The sequence below is a fragment of the Coffea arabica genome, chromosome 1e (genome assembly GCF_036785885.1).
Source record: "Coffea arabica cultivar ET-39 chromosome 1e, Coffea Arabica ET-39 HiFi, whole genome shotgun sequence".
Classification (NCBI taxonomy): Eukaryota; Viridiplantae; Streptophyta; class Magnoliopsida; order Gentianales; family Rubiaceae; genus Coffea; species Coffea arabica.
In genome coordinates this window covers 7,975,331-7,997,353 of record NC_092311.1, presented here as the reverse complement: position 1 = coordinate 7,997,353, position 22,023 = coordinate 7,975,331, and the positions used below count along the sequence as shown (strand labels likewise).

The 22,023-nt window shown below is 33.9% G+C and overlaps 2 protein-coding genes across 2 annotated transcripts; both read right to left on the bottom strand.

Moving 5' to 3' along the window:
• Positions 1-437: 437 nt before the first annotated feature.
• On the bottom strand, positions 438-3,206 carry LOC113711069 ((+)-piperitol/(+)-sesamin synthase CYP81Q1). Its single transcript, XM_027234250.2, has 2 exons — positions 2,302-3,206; positions 438-1,255 (listed from the first exon to the last, which is right to left on the bottom strand). Exons 1-2 carry the CDS (start codon positions 2,305-2,307, stop codon positions 626-628), a joined length of 636 nt encoding a protein of 211 aa, XP_027090051.2. The 5' UTR covers positions 2,308-3,206; the 3' UTR covers positions 438-625.
• On the bottom strand, positions 2,515-3,174 carry LOC140015966 (cytochrome P450 81Q32-like). Its single transcript, XM_072068803.1, has one exon. The coding sequence runs from the start codon at positions 3,172-3,174 to the stop codon at positions 2,515-2,517; it is 660 nt and encodes a 219-aa protein (XP_071924904.1).
• Positions 3,207-22,023: the final 18,817 nt, after the last annotated feature.

Sequence of the window (22,023 nt, the reverse complement as noted above, 5' to 3'; positions counted from 1 at the left end):
ATTATTATTAAATTGATAAGAAATTCAAATTTATTTGCTTAACACTAATTAAAAGTTGAGTTTAAATGTCTAATTATTTTTAAATGGATACAAATGGATGAATCGAGTCAACTCACCATTCACTAATTAAATGGACTTAATTGGGTACTCATTTAAATTCATTCAAAATTAGTGGGTGAGTTTGAGCGATTCATTGGTGGGCGGATTTGGACGAATCAATATAATTGGGTTGTGATTGACATCTCTACTCAAACGACATTCTTTTTGCTTGTTTTGTTGAAACCCCATAACCACTTTATGTACCAACAAAGAAACCCAGTTAAGGTTGAAGATTTTCTATAATTACAAATGTGGAAAACCAAAGACCTCCAGTAGATGCACTTACAGTGAATTTAAAAGACCAATATTAAAAAGCAAAAAGAAAAAGCCAAACACGGTTTAGTTCAAAGCCTATTTAATCTTTAATAACTGCATAGACTGAAAGATTTTCATGCTTATATTCTCCTTCCTCTTATTTTCACTTTTTTTCACACTTTGCAATAGGTGCACCTTTGTAGTTTGAGCTTTAAGTATTTCAGATATTATTATGATACAATCTTCAAAAGCCACCAGTCATGTTCTTTAGTCAAAGCTGAGAAACCAATTCAATCATGGATGAGCGTGGCCTGAACAATGCTTCCAAAGGCTTGGCCTTGTCCAAAGTCATACCAGATTTTTCTTCTAAATCCACCAATTGAGGCCCTACTCTTTCCCAATCAAAACATTGTAGCATTGTTCCCAACGTCAGGCTAATAAATCTCATGCCTAAGGCAGCCCCTGGACAAGCCCTCCTACCTTTTCCAAATGGAATAAATTTGAACCCTTCATCGCAAGCCCCTTCATTAATTCCCTCAAACCTTTCTGGCTTAAACTTGGCTGGCTCTTCCCAAACCTTCGGATCTCTGTGAATAGCCCAAGCATTTACTAACAAAGTTGTGCCTTTAGGAACTTTGAAGCCTCCTATGGTGCAATCTTCAGATGAATAATGAGGCAAAAGAGTTGGTGCTGCAGGAAAAAGTCTAAGTGTCTCTTTGATTATGCAACGCAAATATGGCAATTTGGAGAGATCTGAATCCTCAATCAATTGCCCTGATTGTGTAACGTTGTTGTCTATTTCACTCCTTGCCTTCTTCAATACCTGGGGGTGGTTTAGCATAAGGGACATAGCCCACTCCATGGTCAGAGCTGAAGTGTGTACTCCAGCAGTGAACATAATCTAGAAAAACAACAAGGCATGTATTGTCAAAATGAATGTAAAGCCCAACATAAGAATACCATTTTAAAGTTAGTGGATACCAAGAGATATTCAACAAGATTTTTGTAATAAATTGATCATGGAAGAATTCTTTTTAATTGGAACGACTGACAAGGATTTTTGAAAGATTGAATAAAGTATTTTAAAAAAATTTCTTCTTAGTTTCCATAGTTTACTTTGATATGTTATTATATGTGGCTTGTTCTCCTTTGCAATGGGTTTCTAAATTGTTCTCTATGAGTAATTCTTTAAAACAATGACGTTCACAAATCTGATGACTATTTTGATCTTCAAAATTGTCAAAAGCAAATTTTATTTGGTAATGTACCTTCGGATGACATTTTAGAAAGAAATATTTAATCTACAAACAATTAATAGGAAAAAGACAAAATAAACGCTTGATCTGTCAAAATATATATTTTTGATTGGACCCCTTTTGTAGGCTGAGCTTTCAACATGACATGACCTTACACCTCATACCTCACTAAAATGCAAATAATGCAGAGCAACATGAATTTGATACTTTTATGTCATCTCTTGCCACTTTGGATCCGCAGTGTGGAGAACCAAGAGCTAATTGCATGAGGTAATTTGCAGTTTCGATCTGAGTCGCCAGATCGTTACAAATTCAAAAAGATAATTTTCTTTTGAATTTTCAAAAATTCGACCTACATCTAGGTCACACAACCATTCTAGTATAGCATGGATGCTGTCATAGTGTCATATGCACATAGGATTTGCTTCAACGAAAGCTACAAGGGAAAATTGTGGTTACCATAGGATTGCTTAAACAAAAGTTAATAAGGAAAAAGATACTCATTCAGTCAAATTTTTTGAGTGGAGGAAAGAGATTACCAGCTAGAAGAGGAGTTCACTGACTAATTGGAGAAAAGGTTGATTTGCATTAAAAAAAATGAAATATGAAAATAGAAACCGGATATAAAGAGCAATAATTACCAAAGCAAAAAATATGTTAAGGAGAAAAGAGAAATGGCAAGTTGGCTTACTAGCATGATCCCTTTGACAGTTTCATCAGTTAAGAATTCAGGTTCAGCATCTTGAAGCGACAGCAATGCTTGGATAACAGTTCTTCTCTGCTCAGTCGAGCATGAGCCACCTTCACCTTCCTTTTTCCTAGTTTGATCAATGAGATCCCTGAATAATTTGTCCCTCTTTTGCTGTAAATTGATCAAATTTTTCTCCAACCCTCGAAATCCAATCTATCTCAAGACAGGGACATAATCACAAATACCCATGACGGAGATCAGCGGAAACAAATCAGCTGTTTTATCAGATGGCCATTTTTTCCCTGCAAGCATTTTCATGATCACATTGAATACCAAATCCAAGAACACAGAGTTCATGTTTACATCTTTCCACACTTTGTCATCAGAGTTCATTGAGAACAATTTCTTGACACTGAAACGGATTTCCTCTGTCCAGATTGAGGAAAAGTTGTGGAGACTAACGGAAGAAAAAATATGGATGGAGGTAACACGGCGGAGATTTCGAAAGTGGTCTCCATAAGGAGAGAACCCGAGAGTACTGTTGTTGTAGGCAAGGATTTTGCCAGAAATGGACCCTGGTCGGTTAGCAAAGATAACATCATTAGTCTTACTGAAGCATTCCTCTGCAAGAGATGGTGAGGAAACAACAAGTATAGGACGAATCCCAAATCGAAGGGAAATCAGGGGGCCGTATTTGATGGAGAGAAGTTGAAGAGCACGGTGAGGGGCAGCTTTCAGGAGGTGCAGATGGCCTAGAATTGGGAGAGCTGGTGGACTTGGAGGCTTTAGCGTTCTCTTGTTTTCTTGAAGATGTTTTATAGCAACTAAGACTACCAAGAAACTGAGAACTAGGATGCTATAGATGACTTCCATGATCATTAACAGGGGAGGTTTTTTTTGCTTTTGAAGAAGGATGCAGATTTATATCACTATAAGTGTAAATGAATCTTATCCACTGAAATGAATCCAAAAGGATAAGGTCACTGCACAGGCCAGTTTGTTGCCTTCTTTATTATTATTATTATTTTTTTTTTGCTTTGGCTTGGCTCTATATGACTTTTTTGAGTGGTGCCCAATAGCTTTGGTGAGAAAACATGAAGTCTTGACACAATTGGCCCCTTTTCAATATTCTGTACAGCATCTCAATTTTGTTGATTTTTTGTATCTAAATTAGTAAAACACTGATTTTTTTTTTTTGAATAAACAGATACATCTTTTTTTTCGAAAACGATAATTCTGATACATCAGTAATTCTTTTCTAGACTTAGTGTGGGTAACGTGTTGTTCTCAAATATGAATATTACTAACTTAATTCTTTTTAAGACTAAGAGAAAACGGTTCTTTTAATGTAACTTATTTTAAAGTATATTGAATTGAATGATAATTGTTAAAGAAATTCAGTGTAACTTAACCAAACAGGAATATACATGAATTCAAAGTTAGATGAAAATATTTTGAGAAATATGTTGGAACTATGTTGCAGCGAGATAATAGTGTAAACCAACGTCTCGACGGATTAAAACAAAAAGAGTTATCATTTTTTGTGAGACTTGAAACTTTTCATGATTACCCAAAAAAAAAAATGGCAAAAACACCAAACTTGTTATGAAACAAATACAAATAGATGTGGATGTCCATTCAATTCCCCTAGAGGATTAATACATGTATTTTCCCCCTAGATTAATGTGATACACTTATCTTCTCATGAAACAACTCAATTTTATCATATTGATGTACTATTCCATGTATAAGTATTAAAGTTAGTTAATGTATTATTCATTTTGCTTTGCCTGAAAATAGATGTTATTCCAACCTCATTTGCAATCTTGTGAACTCCAAACAAACTAGTGAATGAAAGTATAAATTTCTCTCTACTTTCACTACCAACAAATATACATATTAGTATTAGTTATACAATAAATCTACGTATGCTGGTGCACGAGATAGTTCCTACTCCTTTTGGGCCACGTTTATATTTATCCTGGCAAACAACATCGATTTAAGTGTATAACAAAAGGAAAATAGGAATGTGAAAAACCATGTAATTTTGAAAGCCACAAAAGACTCTAACTGTAATTTTTCTCAATCGTCATCCTATATCGTTAACCCTATAGCTTAGATATTTGACTTGTGATTTTTATACACTTTCACGAATATTTAAAATTCTGAACAATACATGTAATGACTAAGGGACCTTTATATATGTTTATAACTTTCAATGATTGGGGGAGTTTTGTATATGTTTATAATTTTCGAAGTTACACTACTATCTTTCATGCTACTGAAAATCACATCACTCAAATTAGGCCTCCCTTGACCCATTCAAGTGAAGGCGTCTAGATCTATTCAGAAAATGCCCATTCAAGTAGTTGTCCCTGCCTGCCACATCGTTTGAGTTGGTTAGTCCCCTTGTTCCCTTCCCCGTATCCCACATCGTTTGAGTTGGGTGTGTGAGTGTAGTTTATAGTCTCCTCAGTGGTACCAGAAGTTACCGGCTTTTGGTATTACTGTGGGTTTAAGGTTAGAAATTACTCTTTAGCTTCTGGCAAAAAAGAAACAAGATCAGTGGTAGGGTTAAAAACAGAGTGAGTGGGTTAGTCCCCTTGTTCCCTTCCCCGTATCCCACATCGTTTGAGTTGGGTGTGTGAGTGTAGTTTATAGTCTACTCAGTGGTACCAGAAGTTACCGGCTTTTGGTATTACTGTGGGTTTAAGGTTAGAAATTACTCTTTAGCTTCTGGCAAAAAAGTAGTTGTCCCTGCCTGCCACTCTGGGCCTTTGGTCCAGGTCCAGTGGTCACTGCCAAGCCTTCTATGGCTTGGTGGTGCGGGAGGTCAAGGGTTCGACCTTTGCCTCCTACAAAAATTTGTCACAATATGTGACGATTTTTAGTGGCCATTCGATGGAGTTTGTACTCACATCGAGTCTCCTCTTCCTAGATTAGATTAGATTAGGTTATAACAATCCTATCGTTGTGACAAAAAAAAAAAAAATAGTTGTCCCTGCCTTCTTCATGATCAGATATTTAAACTAATGTTTGTAGTTATTTTTTCGTGTTCCCACCAACTAATTTAAATTTTGGGATAATTTGGAGAAAGGGAATAGAAAGATTTAAAATTCAAAAGAAGGTGTAAGTTTTGGAAAATTTATGAATGAGGTTTGATTTTTTTTTCTCTCTTTTTTTTTTAGTATAGCTGGGAGCTCTTGGTTCCAGGACATTTCACTTTCATTCCCTTCTTTCTAACATCCAACCCATCCCTACCCCTTGAATGAGGTGCAAGTTACTGTTTATGAACTATTAAAAGAAATATTGTGAGTATAATAAGAAAATTACCCTTATGTGCACATATTGCGACTTGTATCTGTGTAATTTGATTATACCTATACACAGCTCTATCAATTTAGATGTGCATATTTGGATTTATGTACATTTTACCAAACTACATATTTTTATCATTTAGGTGCATATTATTGTTCGATAAGATGCACATTTCAAAAAAGAATTTTTTTTGCTCTTGACAAAGTACATTGTTACAAGTCTGATTTAATTACTTAGCCAAAAATCTGTTCGTTTGGTGAATAGTAGTAACCCATAGCCCATCCACAAATTTAATAAAAAGTTCCGCCCTACTTATGAAATTGGGATAATTTCAATGGCAATCTTACTGCCCTCTTCCAAGATTTTTAAAATATCACTTACCCTCCCCCGAGTCAACCAATTGGGATCCAATGCTTACCACATCAATGGTCAAATGACTTTATTACCCTACAACTTGGGAAATTATACATAGTTGTATGGAGAGATAGTTGAGCCACTTGTACTGCCATAATTTGGAATGTAAAAAAGCTTGAAAATCTTGAATACCAAATTTTATAACAATAATTGTTAACATTTTAAATTCTTTTTTTTAATTTTAGTAGTTCTTGTTATTTCTTCGCCCAAAAAAGATTAAAATTCCTATTGAGATATTATTATTTCATAAGTTTTTTTTTAATAAAAATAACAAGATGAATACAAAAATGCACAAAAATGATAAATTGTAAAATATGTTTACAAATTAAATTTTATTAAGTTTTAGATAAAGTGTAACTACACATAATCTATTCTCTCCCTATATTTCAAAAATATTTTTTTCTTTTTCTTTGTATACATAATTCCAAAAAGATTGTTAAAAATGATTTTCTCCACTTTGATTTACGTATTTTCCATTAAAGTCATTTCCATTCTATTCATGCAAACATTGCCTGAGAGTTGTTTTTTTTTTTTTTTGTTACAAATGATAGAAGTTTCTTAGTAATCATATGAAATAATGGACCTCGTAAGTAAAAGAAATAATTCAAAAAATATTTGATCATATTTTTTATTTTTTATTTAATGTGGCATTTTTCTTGAAAAGGTCATACTTCGTCTTATTTAATTCTTACTCAAAATCTTCCAAATTTCACCACTAAGAATTTAGGAATTCAATGTGTAAATATTGATTCTAAATTAATAAAATTTCCTTCCAATTCTTTGATTTTGCGAGCCATTGTTATTGAATTCTAGTGGGCTCATGCTAGTATTGTAATTTGCCTTACTTACACTGACACATTGTAACTATGGTTTTTATTTTCTATTCTTAACTAATATTCCCTTTTGATTCTAAGTCAACCAACTAGTAATTAGTTGAGGGGCACTTTTGTATGAAATATTTTTCTCACTCTTGAAATCATTTTTTTATTATTAATTTTTTTGAATTGCGCTAATTTGTTACAAGAAAATTTAGTTTCAAGGGAGGTTAGTGATATATTTAAAACTTTAGGGGAAGGCAGTGAAGCTATCAGAAACCTTAGAGGAGGTTTCTAAAATTATCCCTATGAAATTTGAATCTTCCTATATTCTCATTTTCCAAAATTTCAACTTACATTTTAGCCAACCCCCTACCCCACCAAAGTTGGATTTTATCAAAAGGAGGCCAGCACACATCGTCCTCTGCTGCATTATCATGCTTTTTATGTCTTGGTTAGAAAACTCCGAGCTTTGCTTACCCAATAAATGGCTCTAACTGATTCCAGCTAGCCTTACCAACTAATTGAGTTAAATTTCAGCTCAAAACCAAGATCCAATCAAGCAGGAGTCTAGCACGAGCTCATTTGGATGAATTTTGCACTGAGAAAATACAGAGGTCCCTTACACAGCATTTCTTTCGCATTGTCCCCTGAACTCTGTAATCAAAATCAATCTAATTGCAGACACAGTTTGACAAGAGTAAACGCGGTACTTGTGCACTATTGAGAGTCGTCACAGCAAGAATATATACATACAAAATAGAATTGTCAATAGGGTCGAGCTTGTTATACTAATTATGTATATGTGAATGTACTACGCAGCAGAAATCTAAATAGACTTGCCTCTAAGGCTCTAACCATTGTTATTAAGTACAAATTGGTCTCTCCTTATCTCTTTGACTCTTTCTTGTCTATTCCAATATATATATGTAAAAGAAAAAGTTAGAGTAAGGAGTTTCTAGTCTATACCTAATCAGAGAGTGTAGTGTTGATGGGATACCATAGGCTATTTATAGGCTAGACCAGGGACCCTTAATAGCAATTATCAAAATCTCTAAGGTTTCCTTCCATCAAAAAAATCTTGTCATAATCCATAACCTTTTCTGACTAATTGATTGATTTGATTAATTAATTGATTGAATCAGATATCAATTAGCAAAAGACACCAATCAATCATTAACAAATGGGAGATATTAATTAATTATTGAAAATATCAATCAATTTAGGATCAATCATATGGGTCACAATTGCCTCTAAAAGAGGCAAGTTTTACTTTCTTCCACTTGACCCACATGAAATAGTCAGTTAACATATGAGTGACTAGATACTTAAAATGGCCATAAGTTTTGTTTGTCACTCACCAAATTCAACAATTATGTAATAGTTGTTTAATTAGAAAATAATAATACACAAATCATGGCGATTATGTTCTCATGGCAAACACTTCCTTCTATCTATTACAATATATTATACTTTCTAATCAAGTGCTTTAAAAAAATTTTATGAATAACTTCATATAAGTTAATCAGGATTCAACTTTATGGATCACATGATCTTTACTTTATACATGAACAATAATGTGCACAAAATCATGTAAACATAAGTATTTCGAGTGTCTAGACAACAACAATAGTTTTAGAATAATAGCAAAATACTAAATGACCTAGTGAGTTCTATATGAGTTATTTGATCATTAACAACTTGATCATTAACAACTTACTCGGTAACCATTAATTGTTGATCAACAATAATAACTCCTTGCTGTGTACTCAATAGCTACATTTTATTTTCTAAATAATTATTGAATACCTTATGTCGACCTGCATGTCTTGACTCCCACTCTTTCATGTATACATAATGAAAGGGTATAATCAAATCAAATATCTATATTAGCCAAAATACAATATCGACAAACTTTAGGCCAAACAGTAGATGCCTGTGGTATAACTTCATAGCATTCTTGGTGAATTTATATTCATTCCAATGCATGATGTGAACATTATGCAATTGTTCACTATGATTATTTAAAAGTAATATTTGTTCTTTATTATCAAAGAACTCTTGCATGAAGGTTCTAAGACAGATTAACTATCTTTTACATTCTATTTTGTGAATACTAATGATAGAAGGGTTTCACAAATATCATGATTGAGAAAAACTCTCATAGTATTACTCCCACTAACCTTAATGTATATTAATTTACTAGAAAAATTCTTCTAAGATCAAATGAAGAACAAATTAATATACTATTGAGGAGCAATAATTTGGTTTAAATTACATTCTCTACCATGGTGACACATGTATATGCCTAATTATCAAGAATTGCGTTAAGGACATTCATTTTCATATTTATCTAATGTACCTCTAATAGTGAGTTACTAGTGCCATAATTACCCCAAATATAATCTCTCAAATTTGGTAGAGATTTTGTGGTAATTTGTGACACTATTCTTGAACATGGAGATTTCTCCATTTGCACCTCATGAAAACATTACACAATTCATCCTTAAACTCTTGTAGGTATACAACATAGTAATTAAAGAACTTCAATTTTTTATAGAGAACATTTTTCCTCCCGCTGTCTATAAGATAACTCAACCAGTGGGTTCAATGTAGATTTACTTCATGTGTTTATTTGACAAGGAGTTTTTCATTCGATTGCTTATATAAAATAATTAAATAATAATTTTGAGAAAAGTTATCAATTTTCCATATTCAAAGGAATCAAATATGAATCTTACCTTTTCAATACTCCATTCTAGAGTCAAAACACTCCTACTTACTTCATGCTCTTAAGAAATTTAAATCTCCAGTTCTAATAATTTTTGAAGTGTAAAAGAATCTAAATTTCTTGGAGCAAGATAGTCTTGTTTCTTTTGTACAGTTTCTTTATGTGTAGGTTGATCACCCTCACAAAACTAAACATAATATCTTAAACTTGATTTTTATCCATATCATAATCAAAGTGGTGTTTAAATAATTTTGGAAGAAATTGTTTAAGTATATACTTCAATTTCAAGGCATTACGCACAAGATATAAATATTGCCAATATGCTATATCCACAAGTATCTCATTATTTCCTTAAAGTACACCATTGGATGAAACCAATCAAGCATTGCTTTTACTCATTAGCAATGTTTCCTATTTAATGAGCACAAATAGGATAGCCTTTTTTTTGGTGTGCCTTCATTTTATTTTCTATGCTTCAAATTTCAAATTTCCTTTCTCGTTTGAATACTTGCATAGGTATCAAATATTGATTCTTTATCAAATAAGAAAAGAGCTTTATATTTGATGAATAATTATCTAATAATGAGATAAATATCCCTCACAAAAAAAAAAGGATAGAAAATAATTCACAAAATTTTAGTGGTATAATGAAACTCTTATGGCATCCATAATAGTTGAGTAGTCTGCTTTACTTATGCAGTCTACTTAAAATATCATAGTTAATAAATCTAAAATCTTTAAAAATTTATGATTTATCAACTCTTTATTTTTTTAATGAGATATATCTCAATCTCCTATGCCAAAATTTAAGGAATTTCCCCTAGTGATAAACATATTTGCTATCAATATAATTATTGTGGTCAAGTGCAGCATATTGCTCAATTCAAAAGATGGTACTGGAAACTTTAGAATTAATAACTTCACTATTTTCAAAATCTACCACTGGATAATGAGGTTCATAATCATACCCGATAGTAATTAATTTGAAAATAAAAATTTTAAAGTAATAAGAAAATAATGTTTTAGAAAAATAAATTTTCTTGAAATGAGCAATAATACATCACTTTATGTGAATATTTTTAGTTGCTATAAAGAAACTTTTGTTCACTTTGCATATAATCAGAAACTTATTATACTAGCAATGCAAATTCACAGACTTTAGCCAATTCACCAATATATCACAAGTTATAACACTCAACAATTGAGATTTTCTTTTGAGTTACTTTCTCTCAAGGTAAAGCATCAAGTATCACTTTGTTACAAACAATATTGGTCTTTATTGTTGTTTGACTTATTGAGAACAAAATTACCTTTCTTTGCATTTCTTCTTTCATAAAGGTTAAGTTTCTCTTATTTCTTAACCTCTTTATTCTTTTTTAATACACATGGTTAAAACAAGTGATTAACCATATATCTTTATGTGTATTATAAAGGTTTGAATGGCTAAGAAATTATTTATGAAAGAATCAAGAATGACATGCTACAGAAATAACTCAATCTCAACTTGATGGGACTTTAATTCATGATATAGCAAAATTCTCATCTTTTCAAAATACACTTTAATATTTAAGTGTCACGCCTTCTAATGGTGCTAGTGAAAACTTGCAATAATTTCTTTATGACTTTCATGCAAGATTTAACTATAAATAATTAGGGTTTGAACCCTATTTTATGTGAATATGAGACAGAATGAGCAAACTACTAAATTGCTTCTAATTCTCATACTCAACCTCTATATTAGCAAATATATCCATATTATGAGAATGGTTTGTTCATTCTCATAAAAGTGCTAATTTAAAACTTGCACCCAAAACAAAGGAGAATGAATTTAAAAGTCAACCTAATAAGAACCATAAAATCATTGGAATGAAACACTAAATTAACAATCAAAAACTATATTATAAAAATGCTATGAAGTTTGTACCTTGATTTTAATCAACCTTGTGTCAATTCAAATAGTAATTTCAAACCTTCCTGTGGCCAAAGGCTGAAAAATGCATATAATTTACTTTCCTTAATCATAAGACTAGTAATCTAAAACAATAAATTGAAGAAATAATTTGTAACTGTGGGCATAGAAATATCTCTTAATTTACTTTCTAATTTACCATCTCATGTCAATTAATCTCACCAAAATAATTACCTCCTTGTGTGGTCGAATAACTATCTTAGTGAATTAATTGCAACTTTATATAGATTCCTTTTTTTAATTTCTTTACTCACTCAACAATATGTGAAAAAATACAAAATTTCTCCAGACACTAATATACTTAAGATACTATGGCTACTCCTACGTATATGGCATTATAAGAAAAATTGTCAACTAGCCAATATGTTGACTAAAAATCCATAATTTCAATCACCAAACTGTATATGATGAAAAACTTTTCACATCAAATATTTGGGATACTGTGGCTGCTCCCAAATATATAATGTAAAAGTGAAATTCTTGGCATGGCATCTAATTATTTGTCAATAGTCAAAAAACTTTATGTTGATTGAATTTTATTGAAATTTCCTTTCCTTTTATAATCACTTAATCTTATGTTGTTAAAGTTCTTTACACTGTATATTTGAGATGCTGTGGCTACTCCCAAATATATGATACAAGAAAATTTTTAATTCATAGAAAATAAGTAGCCAACTTGTTGACCAGAAATCCTTGATTTTAATCACTAAACTGTATGTGACCAAAATTATAATACACAAATGTCTGAGATGCTATGGCTACTTTCAAACATATAGTGTGCTAAACTTTATAAGAATATCAAAATAGTCAAACAATCTGTATTTTGACAAAACAATTTCTTGATTTCCTTTTATAAACACCAATTTTTATGTGATTAAAATATTTATGCATCAAATAATTGAGATGGAAAAAAACTTTAAAAGGAAATTCTATGAAATTCAAATGTAATCAACCATACTAATGTTGACATCATAATATGAGATAAATGAATATAAGTGTAGTGCACAAAAACACTACATAATTCCAAATAATAACAAGAATGTAGAGGCAAATTGATATTGAAATCATGCCTTCAGAATTTATCTCATAATACGGCAGTAGAGATTCAATAAGCATGAAGATCCATTCATACAAAGTCAGCCAATCATCTTGCATAGATTAATATGATATTAATCTTTTGATTGTTGAATATAACAACTCTTTATATGTTTCTTGAATTGTTATATTATATTAATAACAAAAATCAATACATTTAATGCTTTCAATTACAAATATGTAAGTTCAAGAAACATTCAAATTACTTGTAGTCATACCATATTATTGGAGAAAATATGAATGAATTAGATAGCCAAATAAGATATCATATGAATGATACATCTATATGGGATTAGTCAATAAATGTCAATTCTTGAGAAAATGAGACCATAGATCCCATTCCAAATTAAATTCAATTTGTTCAAACTTGATGTGAATCTCTAAAATTTTTATCAGATTGCCGATAAGCCATGAAGTTTTAAGTTGAACAACATGGTTAGAAATTGGCTCTAATACCTCATGTTATACTAATTATGTACATATGAATGTACTATGCAATAGAAATCTAAGTAGACTTAACTCTAACCATTGTTGTCAAGCATAAGTTGGTCTCTCCTTGTCTCTTTGACTCCTTCTTGTCTATTCTAAAAATAAATAAAAATATGTAGAAGAAGAAGTTAGAGTAAGAAGCTTCTAGTCTATACCTAATCAGAGAGTGTAGTGTTGATGGAATACCACAAGTTATTTATAGGTTAGACTACGGACCCTTACTGGCAATTATCAAAATCCCCAGGGTTTCCTTCCATCAAGGAAATCTTGCCATAATCCATAATCTTTAATGACTAATTGATTCATTTGATTGGTTAATTGATTGAATGAGATATCGGTTAGCAAAAGATACAACAATCAATAATTAACGAATAGGAGATACTAATTAGTTATTGACAAACTGTCAATCAATTAATTAGGATATCAATCACTTTAGAATCAATCATGTGGGTCACAATTGAGAGGCAAGTTTTATAGAGTCAGCCTGAGTCTGACCTATTCGACCCAATAAAAAGCCCAATGAGCCTAACCTATTAGTGAGTTGGGCTGAATTTGGGCCCTAAAAACTAGGTTTAAATTAAATATAAGTCCAGTTTGGCCCTCAATAGATTCAAGCCCAATATAGGACTAGCCCTATAATTACCTATATATATATACACATATATATAACACACACACACACACACACACATATATATATATAACCTATTAGTGAGCCGGGCTGAGTCCTGAATAAAATTTGAGCCGAACGTGGATCTCATTAGGCTCAAGTCCCATATAGGCCCGACCCCATAATTACCTATATATATATAGCTATATATATATATATATAACATTTATGTTTTTGTAATATAATTATATATATAGGTACTATATATATTATTTATATTTTGGTATTATATACAATTATATATCCAAATATATAATTAGTAAATACTAAAACAAAATATGCAAAAAAAAACCTCACGATCACGGCTTCAGCTTCTCTTCATCTCTAAGCACTGATTCTTCTCTTCACTTCTTCAAATAGAGTCACAGAACTATAGAACACCTCCATAGACATCCAAGAGCTCCTCAAACATCCAAAGCCCTTAATTTCATTTTCCTCCGATTCTTCCCTCACGGTCACTTTACCAAGAGTTGCAATCCTTTGTCTCTCTGATCTAATCTCCACCTCCACAGATGATTGAACCTCATATTCTCTAGCTGTAACTTTCAATCTTGGTCTCCAAAACTAGAGGGAAGGTAACTAATAGCATTTCGTTTGGAAAAAAACTAATAGTATTTGCAAAGTCCTTTCTTTACGTGTTTCTTGTTTAGGATTTTTTTTGGGGTACTTTTTTGTGCTTTTTTTCTTGAAATAATTGAACTTATACACCAACATCTACATGTGATTAACAGAATCTGATTATGAGGAAAATTTAAACGAAAACGAGAAAACTAAGGAAAAACATGCTTAGAATTAGTCATATTGACAATTTTGATTCCATTTTAAGTTAAATTGGAAATAGGAGTTTGGTGAGAAAGAAACCATGTCTCTTGACCATGTAAGAGACAAATTATGATAAGAAGATAGGGAAATGAATGTTGAAATTCCTCCTCAGAAGTAAACTCTACATGAAATTAACATTATAAGGTTTAAAGCACATATCCAAAATTCTTAAAAATCAAAAGCACAACCAAACTAAATGTCAAGACGTTGTGCTTCACAATCTTTCCCTTTAGACTAGAAGATCAGTGGCTATTTTCTCCTAAATTAATAATTTGACAAAAAAAGAGCCTAGGTGAAGTTAGTTCTATTGGGTAGTTCTGTTGGCGTGTCAAACCAGCAAAAATAAAAGTTCCTACTCTAAAATTTGAATTCGAGCATAGCAGTGAGTAGGGTCGTATCCACAGGAATTGGGTGATTTATTTCTTTGTGAAAAATGGGGGATTAGGAGAAATTAACCAAATAGCTTACTTGAATAAAAATAAAGACAGTATCACAAAATTAAATAAAACTAAATCAAGAAAAGGCAACACTCTAGTCGAAGGTCTAATCTCCACTTTGTTTCATTTAATTGATCATCGATGCAAAGGTGAAATCACTTATTCATGAATAAACGGGTTATGGTCGTCAACACGCTCTGACAACCTGCCTCGCCTTACTGCTTCGATAACCACAACACGCTCTGTGGCTATTTCTCTTGCCAATTAAGCAACCCTAAACAAGCTCTTAGGATTTAACCTATTGACAGCATTAATAATTAGAGAAGCTACCAATTCTAACCAACAAACACACAAGCTCGGTTCATTTAAGCTAGGTTATATATTCCCGTGACATAGATTCGAAAGTTTCTTTTACAATCAAATTACATCACGCGCCACAGATACTAAAACCACCAAACAATTACGGATTTGATATTTTAGATGGCAATAGACTATTTCAACAATTAAATATTGATCAGGTATTTAACTGTAGAAAATAATCATAAACATGGATGACAGGGAATATGCAAATACTCAGAAATAGATGAAGCAAATAAATCAAATTAGATCTCACAGAATTGTCGAACCAAAGCTTCAATTATCCTTCAACTAGAAAAGAAATTAGCCGCTCCTCATGGTGAATTCGCGGCGACAAAATACTAGCGTTTATAGTCTGTCAAGAGGAAAAAGGAGAAAAAGGATTCGAGAGCGCCCCCTCAGCCGAAGGCTTTGTTTCATTCTTATACTCCTACGTTTCCTTTCACCAAAAAGGAGAGTCCTCTTTGGACTCTAATTCTAATAAGTATAGTACTAATAAAAAGGAAACCAAATGTTTTTCCCTAAAATACTAATTAACAGGGTTTATCTCAATCAAGAAACAAAGATTTCGTTCCAATTGATCAGCACTTCCAATTTGTGGCTAATGTAGCAATCAAAGACACGGCAAGTGCAACTCCGTGGATTCCGTCTGTCACTTGGTTTTCTCACGTGCCCACGTCTTATACTGTGCAGTCTTCTAAAATTCAGCTTTAATGCCCTTTTTACTCCATTCTCATCAACAATTCCTAAAAATAATACCAAAATTCAAATATGAGTGAAATAGATCCATTAATGCCATATTTTAGCAAAACAAAGGGGATAATATGCACCAATTATATGCACGATTAGCCACTTAACAAATTCCCCCATACCTAAGCAATGCTTGCCCTCAAGCATTCACTACCCAATAATCACAGTCAAGATGGCAAATATTTCATAGCACAGTGCATACTAACACAAGTATCCTGTCTTCTCAACAATTTTATCAAAATCAGGATGCACAAAATTCAACAGCCCTCACGCGGATAATAGTTAATACACTCTGCACTCTAGTGTTTAAGGGATATTTAGCACTCAAATCAACTCCATGAAATGACATTACCATGACCTTGCTAATATATCACATTTCCACCACTTAAAATGAATTCGATGCAACAATCAAAGGGTCTTTATAAGGGTTGTAACGGGGCTTGGGTTAAGGGTTGGATAAAGGGAATTATTTAGGTGTACATATATCAAAGGAAATACCAATAATACTCTGCATGAAATCAAACTCCTTTATCATTCACATGTATAGCTGGCTTCCAAGAGTGTTAATAACTTCACTAAATTTGGCAAGTGCAAACGCAATTTAGGCATTAGCCCAACTAGCACAAAACAACACAAGTGCACTTCACCACAAAAATTTTTCTTTTTTTTTTCTTTTTCTTCTTTCAATTTTTCTCCTTTTTTTCAATATTTTTTTTCTTTTTTTTGTATTTTTTTCATTTCTTTTTTTTTTTAAATGCACAACATAACTATCACACTTGCCACCCATAAATGTATTTTTGAACACACTTGAAATTTCATGCAAGAATATTAATGTATTCCTTTGACACAAGGTTCAAACGAGAAGGTTCAAACGAAAGGTTTACGGTAACAATTATGACTATTAAACAAAGAGAAGGATTGAGGCTCAAACATGGTTGACTATGGGTAAACATAATTAGGGAAGGCATTTAGAAAGTCAAAAGGGTTAAACCTAATTGCCCTTGTCATTTTATTGCATCAAATTCAAGTATGGTCTCAACATGTATAACAAAACAAGTTCTAGAATATCAAACCTTGTGTGATATCACTCAACAAAAGAAAATAGAGCACACTATAATGAATTGCTCATTAGGCTCAAAAGCGCACAAAATGGTTGAAATTATGTCAAATCTAGCACATCCATCATTCAAATCAATTGCAAGAAAATAACCTACTCATGCTAGTAACATTGCCCTACTCATATTTGCAGCTCAACTGCATTTGCATCCTACCTAAACTGCATTTTAGTTGTCTCAAAATTACAAATATAGGAACGGCCACAAATTTTCATACAAGAAATACCCTTCCCCCACACCTAAACATGACATTGTCCGCAATGTAAGATAATAAGAGCAAAAGAAAGGTAGAGGGACGTCCCTGAACATGAAGATCAAGAATGTGGGGCAAAGGGCGGTGAGAAGCCCACAGAAACGAAGTAAGCCGCCAAGTTTTCCGCCATCCGCGAACTTTGAAGCTCGATATTGGCAATTCGACTGTCTAGACGTTGTATCTGTGCGTGCAAACTCTGGAACTGAGCATCCCATTTAGATGGTAGGCCTGGCAGGGATGTAGAAGGGCCTGCCTCTTCGGCAGATAAAGTATCAGTGGGGACAGCAGCAGGGGACATAGTGATACTAGCTGGTGACCGAAGTCGTAGCTCCCCCGGAGATGCAAACTGGTACTGGTACTGGTCCTGAACACGATGAATAACTCCCATTCGCTCCAAACAAGCCAAATCCAACGGATTTGTTGGACGAGCAACATGCAGTTCAAGATCTGCCCCAAAAGAGTCACACATCCGGTTAGCAATATGAGTAATAATAGATCCCAATATTAATGGCTTGTGTGGTTTGGTGAGCACGGTCTGTAATTGAGTAGCTGACCAACATCCAAAATTAACTTTGACATTATTGACCATGCATCACAAAAAATAGAATTCAGCTTTACTTAAAACACAAGACGCATCCTTCCGTCCAGAAAAGTTGAACGCTAAGAACTTGTGAACGTATCTTAAAATGGGATCTTTCAAATAAGAACTCTTGGACCTGCTAGGATTATAGGTGAACTTATCCACAGACCATTCTCTCCAAATGTCAATATAATCCCTAGCGAACGGCTGTCCATAATCACAGGCACTGTTCATGTACTCTGGAGATGAGATAGCCTCCGGATCGATGAAACCCAAAAGTATATTGAACTCATTGAGGGACAGACGCATATCAACACCCAACAACCTAAACCTTACCACATCGGGGGTACTCAAAGTGAAGTTACTTGGTGTTTCAAAGCTGAACGTGGTATAAAATTCCCAAGACAACTCGCTATAAGAAGGATAATCAATTGTCAAGTACCGTTGCCAACCGATTGCAGCAAACAATCGATCCACGTCACTAGCAATGTGCAGGTGGTCCAGTGTAGGGCGATGGACAGATTTGCAGGCAACAAAAGGCCTGACTCGCAACATTTGAAGCCGTGCTAGTTGCTCGGAAGTAAACCCATCAAGTGCACCTCCCAACTCGTGATCCCCAGGTGGTAGAATACTCTTGCGAATCCCCAAACGTGACCTCTTCTTCGGTTGGACAGGGGCTCTGCGTTTCTTAGGTTTGGGAGCAGGATTAAGCGGCGCACAAGGAGTTTTAATTGGTTTCGTTGAAGTAGTCTTTTTCTTGGCCATAGTTCAACAAGTCAAATGCACCCACAAAAGGTCAAGTATGAACAAATCAAAGAAAGAAAGAAACCAAGTGGGATTCCCAGTAGAAGCCAAACTCGATATCACACAGCCCACTATCAATTTTCTTGGAAAACAATAGGAAACAATCATGCAATTGGCAGGCTATGTGGACCGATGGAAGATTAATCAAGCTTCCTAAAACCAACAATGGAGGGACCCGCAAGCTATTGTTGTAAGATTGCAAGACTATAACAAAGGCACCTGTGCAATTGACTACCGAATACTACTTTGATAGGCACAATCAACCAATAACCAAGAACTACAGATCTACCCAATGTCCATAAATCCAAGAAATACAGTGCGGTTGTTAAAGCAATTAACTGGGGGAAAACAGAAATCGGCAGCAAGGAATCTGAATTGATGAAATTGAACTACCAAGAATTGATGAATGAAGAGGGAAGCAGCTTAGATAGTACCCGTTTCTTATTGGAACCCGGTAGAACTCCAAGTGAGTAGTCCCACGAAGTTGCGTTCGCCGATGATGGAGTAGCAGAAACTCAAGGTAGAAGATGGCACTTGGAGGCTCGGTCACGGCTATGGGAAAAGGAAAGGAAAAGGAACAAGTAGGGCAATTGAAACAAATGGAAGAGGAGAGATAGCAGCCCTTGCTAATAAGAGAGTCGGGTCCAAACCGAATTGGAGATGATGTTTTTTTTTTTTTTTTTTTTTTTTTGTCAAACCAAATCAAACTTAAGACGATGCTGCAAGGCGTGGTCATGCCTTATAACAAAAACTCTTCTGCCCATCCAACTTGAAAGTCAACATTGCACTTCGAACATAGAGCGTGGGCACGTCTTACAACAGAAGGTCTTGAAAATCAACGGTTTGCATTTAGCATAAAGCGTGGGCACGTCTTATAACAGAAAGTCGTCTGCCTAAGAGGTTACCTACAACAAAAAGTTTCGATCAACGAGAACCAAAATAAAATCACCTTTAACACAAAAATACGAAATAAAATAAAATAAAATAAAATAAAAACAAGATGACTAAAAAATTGAAACTCTTGGGTTGCCTCCCAAGTAGCGCCTTTCTTTAATGTCTTTGGCTAGACAAAATTATACTTCAATCAAAATAAGTAGGCTCTTCGAGAGCCAACTCCTCGATGGTATATGCCTGAAATCCTTCATAAAAAGGTTTTAGACGATGGCCATTGACCTTGAAAACCTTGTCGGTTTTTGGACTTAGAATTTCCACTGCAACATGAGGAAAAACATTAGTGACAATAAAAGGCCCTGTCCATCGTGACCGCAATTTACCAGGAAAAAGTTTAAGTCTAGAGTGAAAAAGAAGTACTTTTTGACCAATATAAAAAATTTTCCTTGAAATTGCCTTATCATGAAATGCTTTTGCCTTTTCCTTATAAATTCGAGAACTCTCATATGCATCATTTCGGATTTCCTCCAACTCTTGCAATTGCAACTTCCTATGTTCTCCAGCTTCATTCATCCGCATATTGTAATTTTTAACTGCCCAATATGCCCTATGTTCCAATTCCACAGGTAGATGACAAGGTTTGCCAAAAATTAATCGGTAAGAAGACATACCTATGGGGGTCTTAAAAGCTGTACGGTATGCCCAAAGTGCATCATCTAAGCGCAAACTCCAATCCTTTCTATTGGGATTCACCGTCTTTTCAAGTATCGACTTGATTTCTTTATTGGAGATTTCTGCTTGACCACTAGTCTGCGGATGATAGGACGTAGAAACCCGGTGAGTGACGCCATATTTCTTCATTAATGCTTCCATTACTTGATTGCAGAAGTGTGTCCCTTGGTCACTGATAATTGCTCTTAGCGTGCCATACCTGACAAAAATATGAGATTTAATAAAATCAACTACAACCTTAGCATTGTCAGTCCTAGTTGCCTTAGCCTCTATCCACTTTGAGACATAATCAACTGCAAGTAATATATACATATTACCAAAAGATGAAGGAAATGGACCCATAAAATCTATACCCCATATATCGAAAATTTCACAAACCAGTATAGGAGTAAGAGGCATTTGATCTCTATGGCTTAAATTACCTGTCTTTTGACAATTTGCACATGATTTACAAAATAAGTATGCATCACTAAACAAAGTTGGCCAAAATAAACCACACTCTAAAACCTTTCTTGCAGTTCGCTTAGGGCCAAAATGTCCACCACACGCATATGAGTGACAAAAAGATAAAATTGATGGAACCTCTTCTTCAGACACACACCTGCGAATAATTTGGTCAGAACAATATTTCCACAAGTATGGTTCATCCCACACATAATATTTAGCATCACTTTTAATTTTTTCCTTTTGAGCTTTAGACAAATCATTAGGTAGCGTTCTAATAACAAGATAATTCACTAAATCAGCATACCAGGGAGTTGTCTTTTGAACTACAAAAAGATGCTCATCTGAAAAATTATCCTTCAAGGGAGCAGGTCCTTCACTATTGATCAAACGACTGAGGTGATCAGCAACCATATTTTCAGCATCCCTTTTGTCTTTAATTTCCAGATCAAATTCTTGGAGTAGGAGAATCCACCTTATAAGTCGTGGTTTGGCCTCTTTCTTGTTGAGCAAATATTTCAAAGTTGCATTGTCAGAATAAATAATGACTTTAGTGCCAAGTAAATAAGAACGGAATTTTTCTAAAGCAAAAACAATAGCTAAAAGCTCATTTTCTGTAGTCGAATAATTGCACTGGGCACCGTCCAAGGTCCTCGAGGCATAATAAATGACATAAGAAGCTCTGCCATCTTTCTGGCCGAGTACTGCACCAACAGCAAAATTGCTGGCATCACACATTATCTCGAAAGGAAGACTCCAGTTTGGTGGTCGAACCACTGGTGCTGAAGTCAATGATCCCTTGAGTGTGTCAAATGCACTCTTGCAATTATCATCAAAATGAAATACCACATCCTTTTGAAGTAATTTGCATAGAGGATGGGATATTTTTGAAAAATCTTTGATGAAACGCCTATAAAAACCTGCATGGCCAAGAAAAGAGCGAACTTCTCGCACACTTGCGGGGTAATGTAAACATTTGATAATTTCTACCTTAGCCTTATCTACCTCAATTCCTTTAGCAGATACCACATGGCCT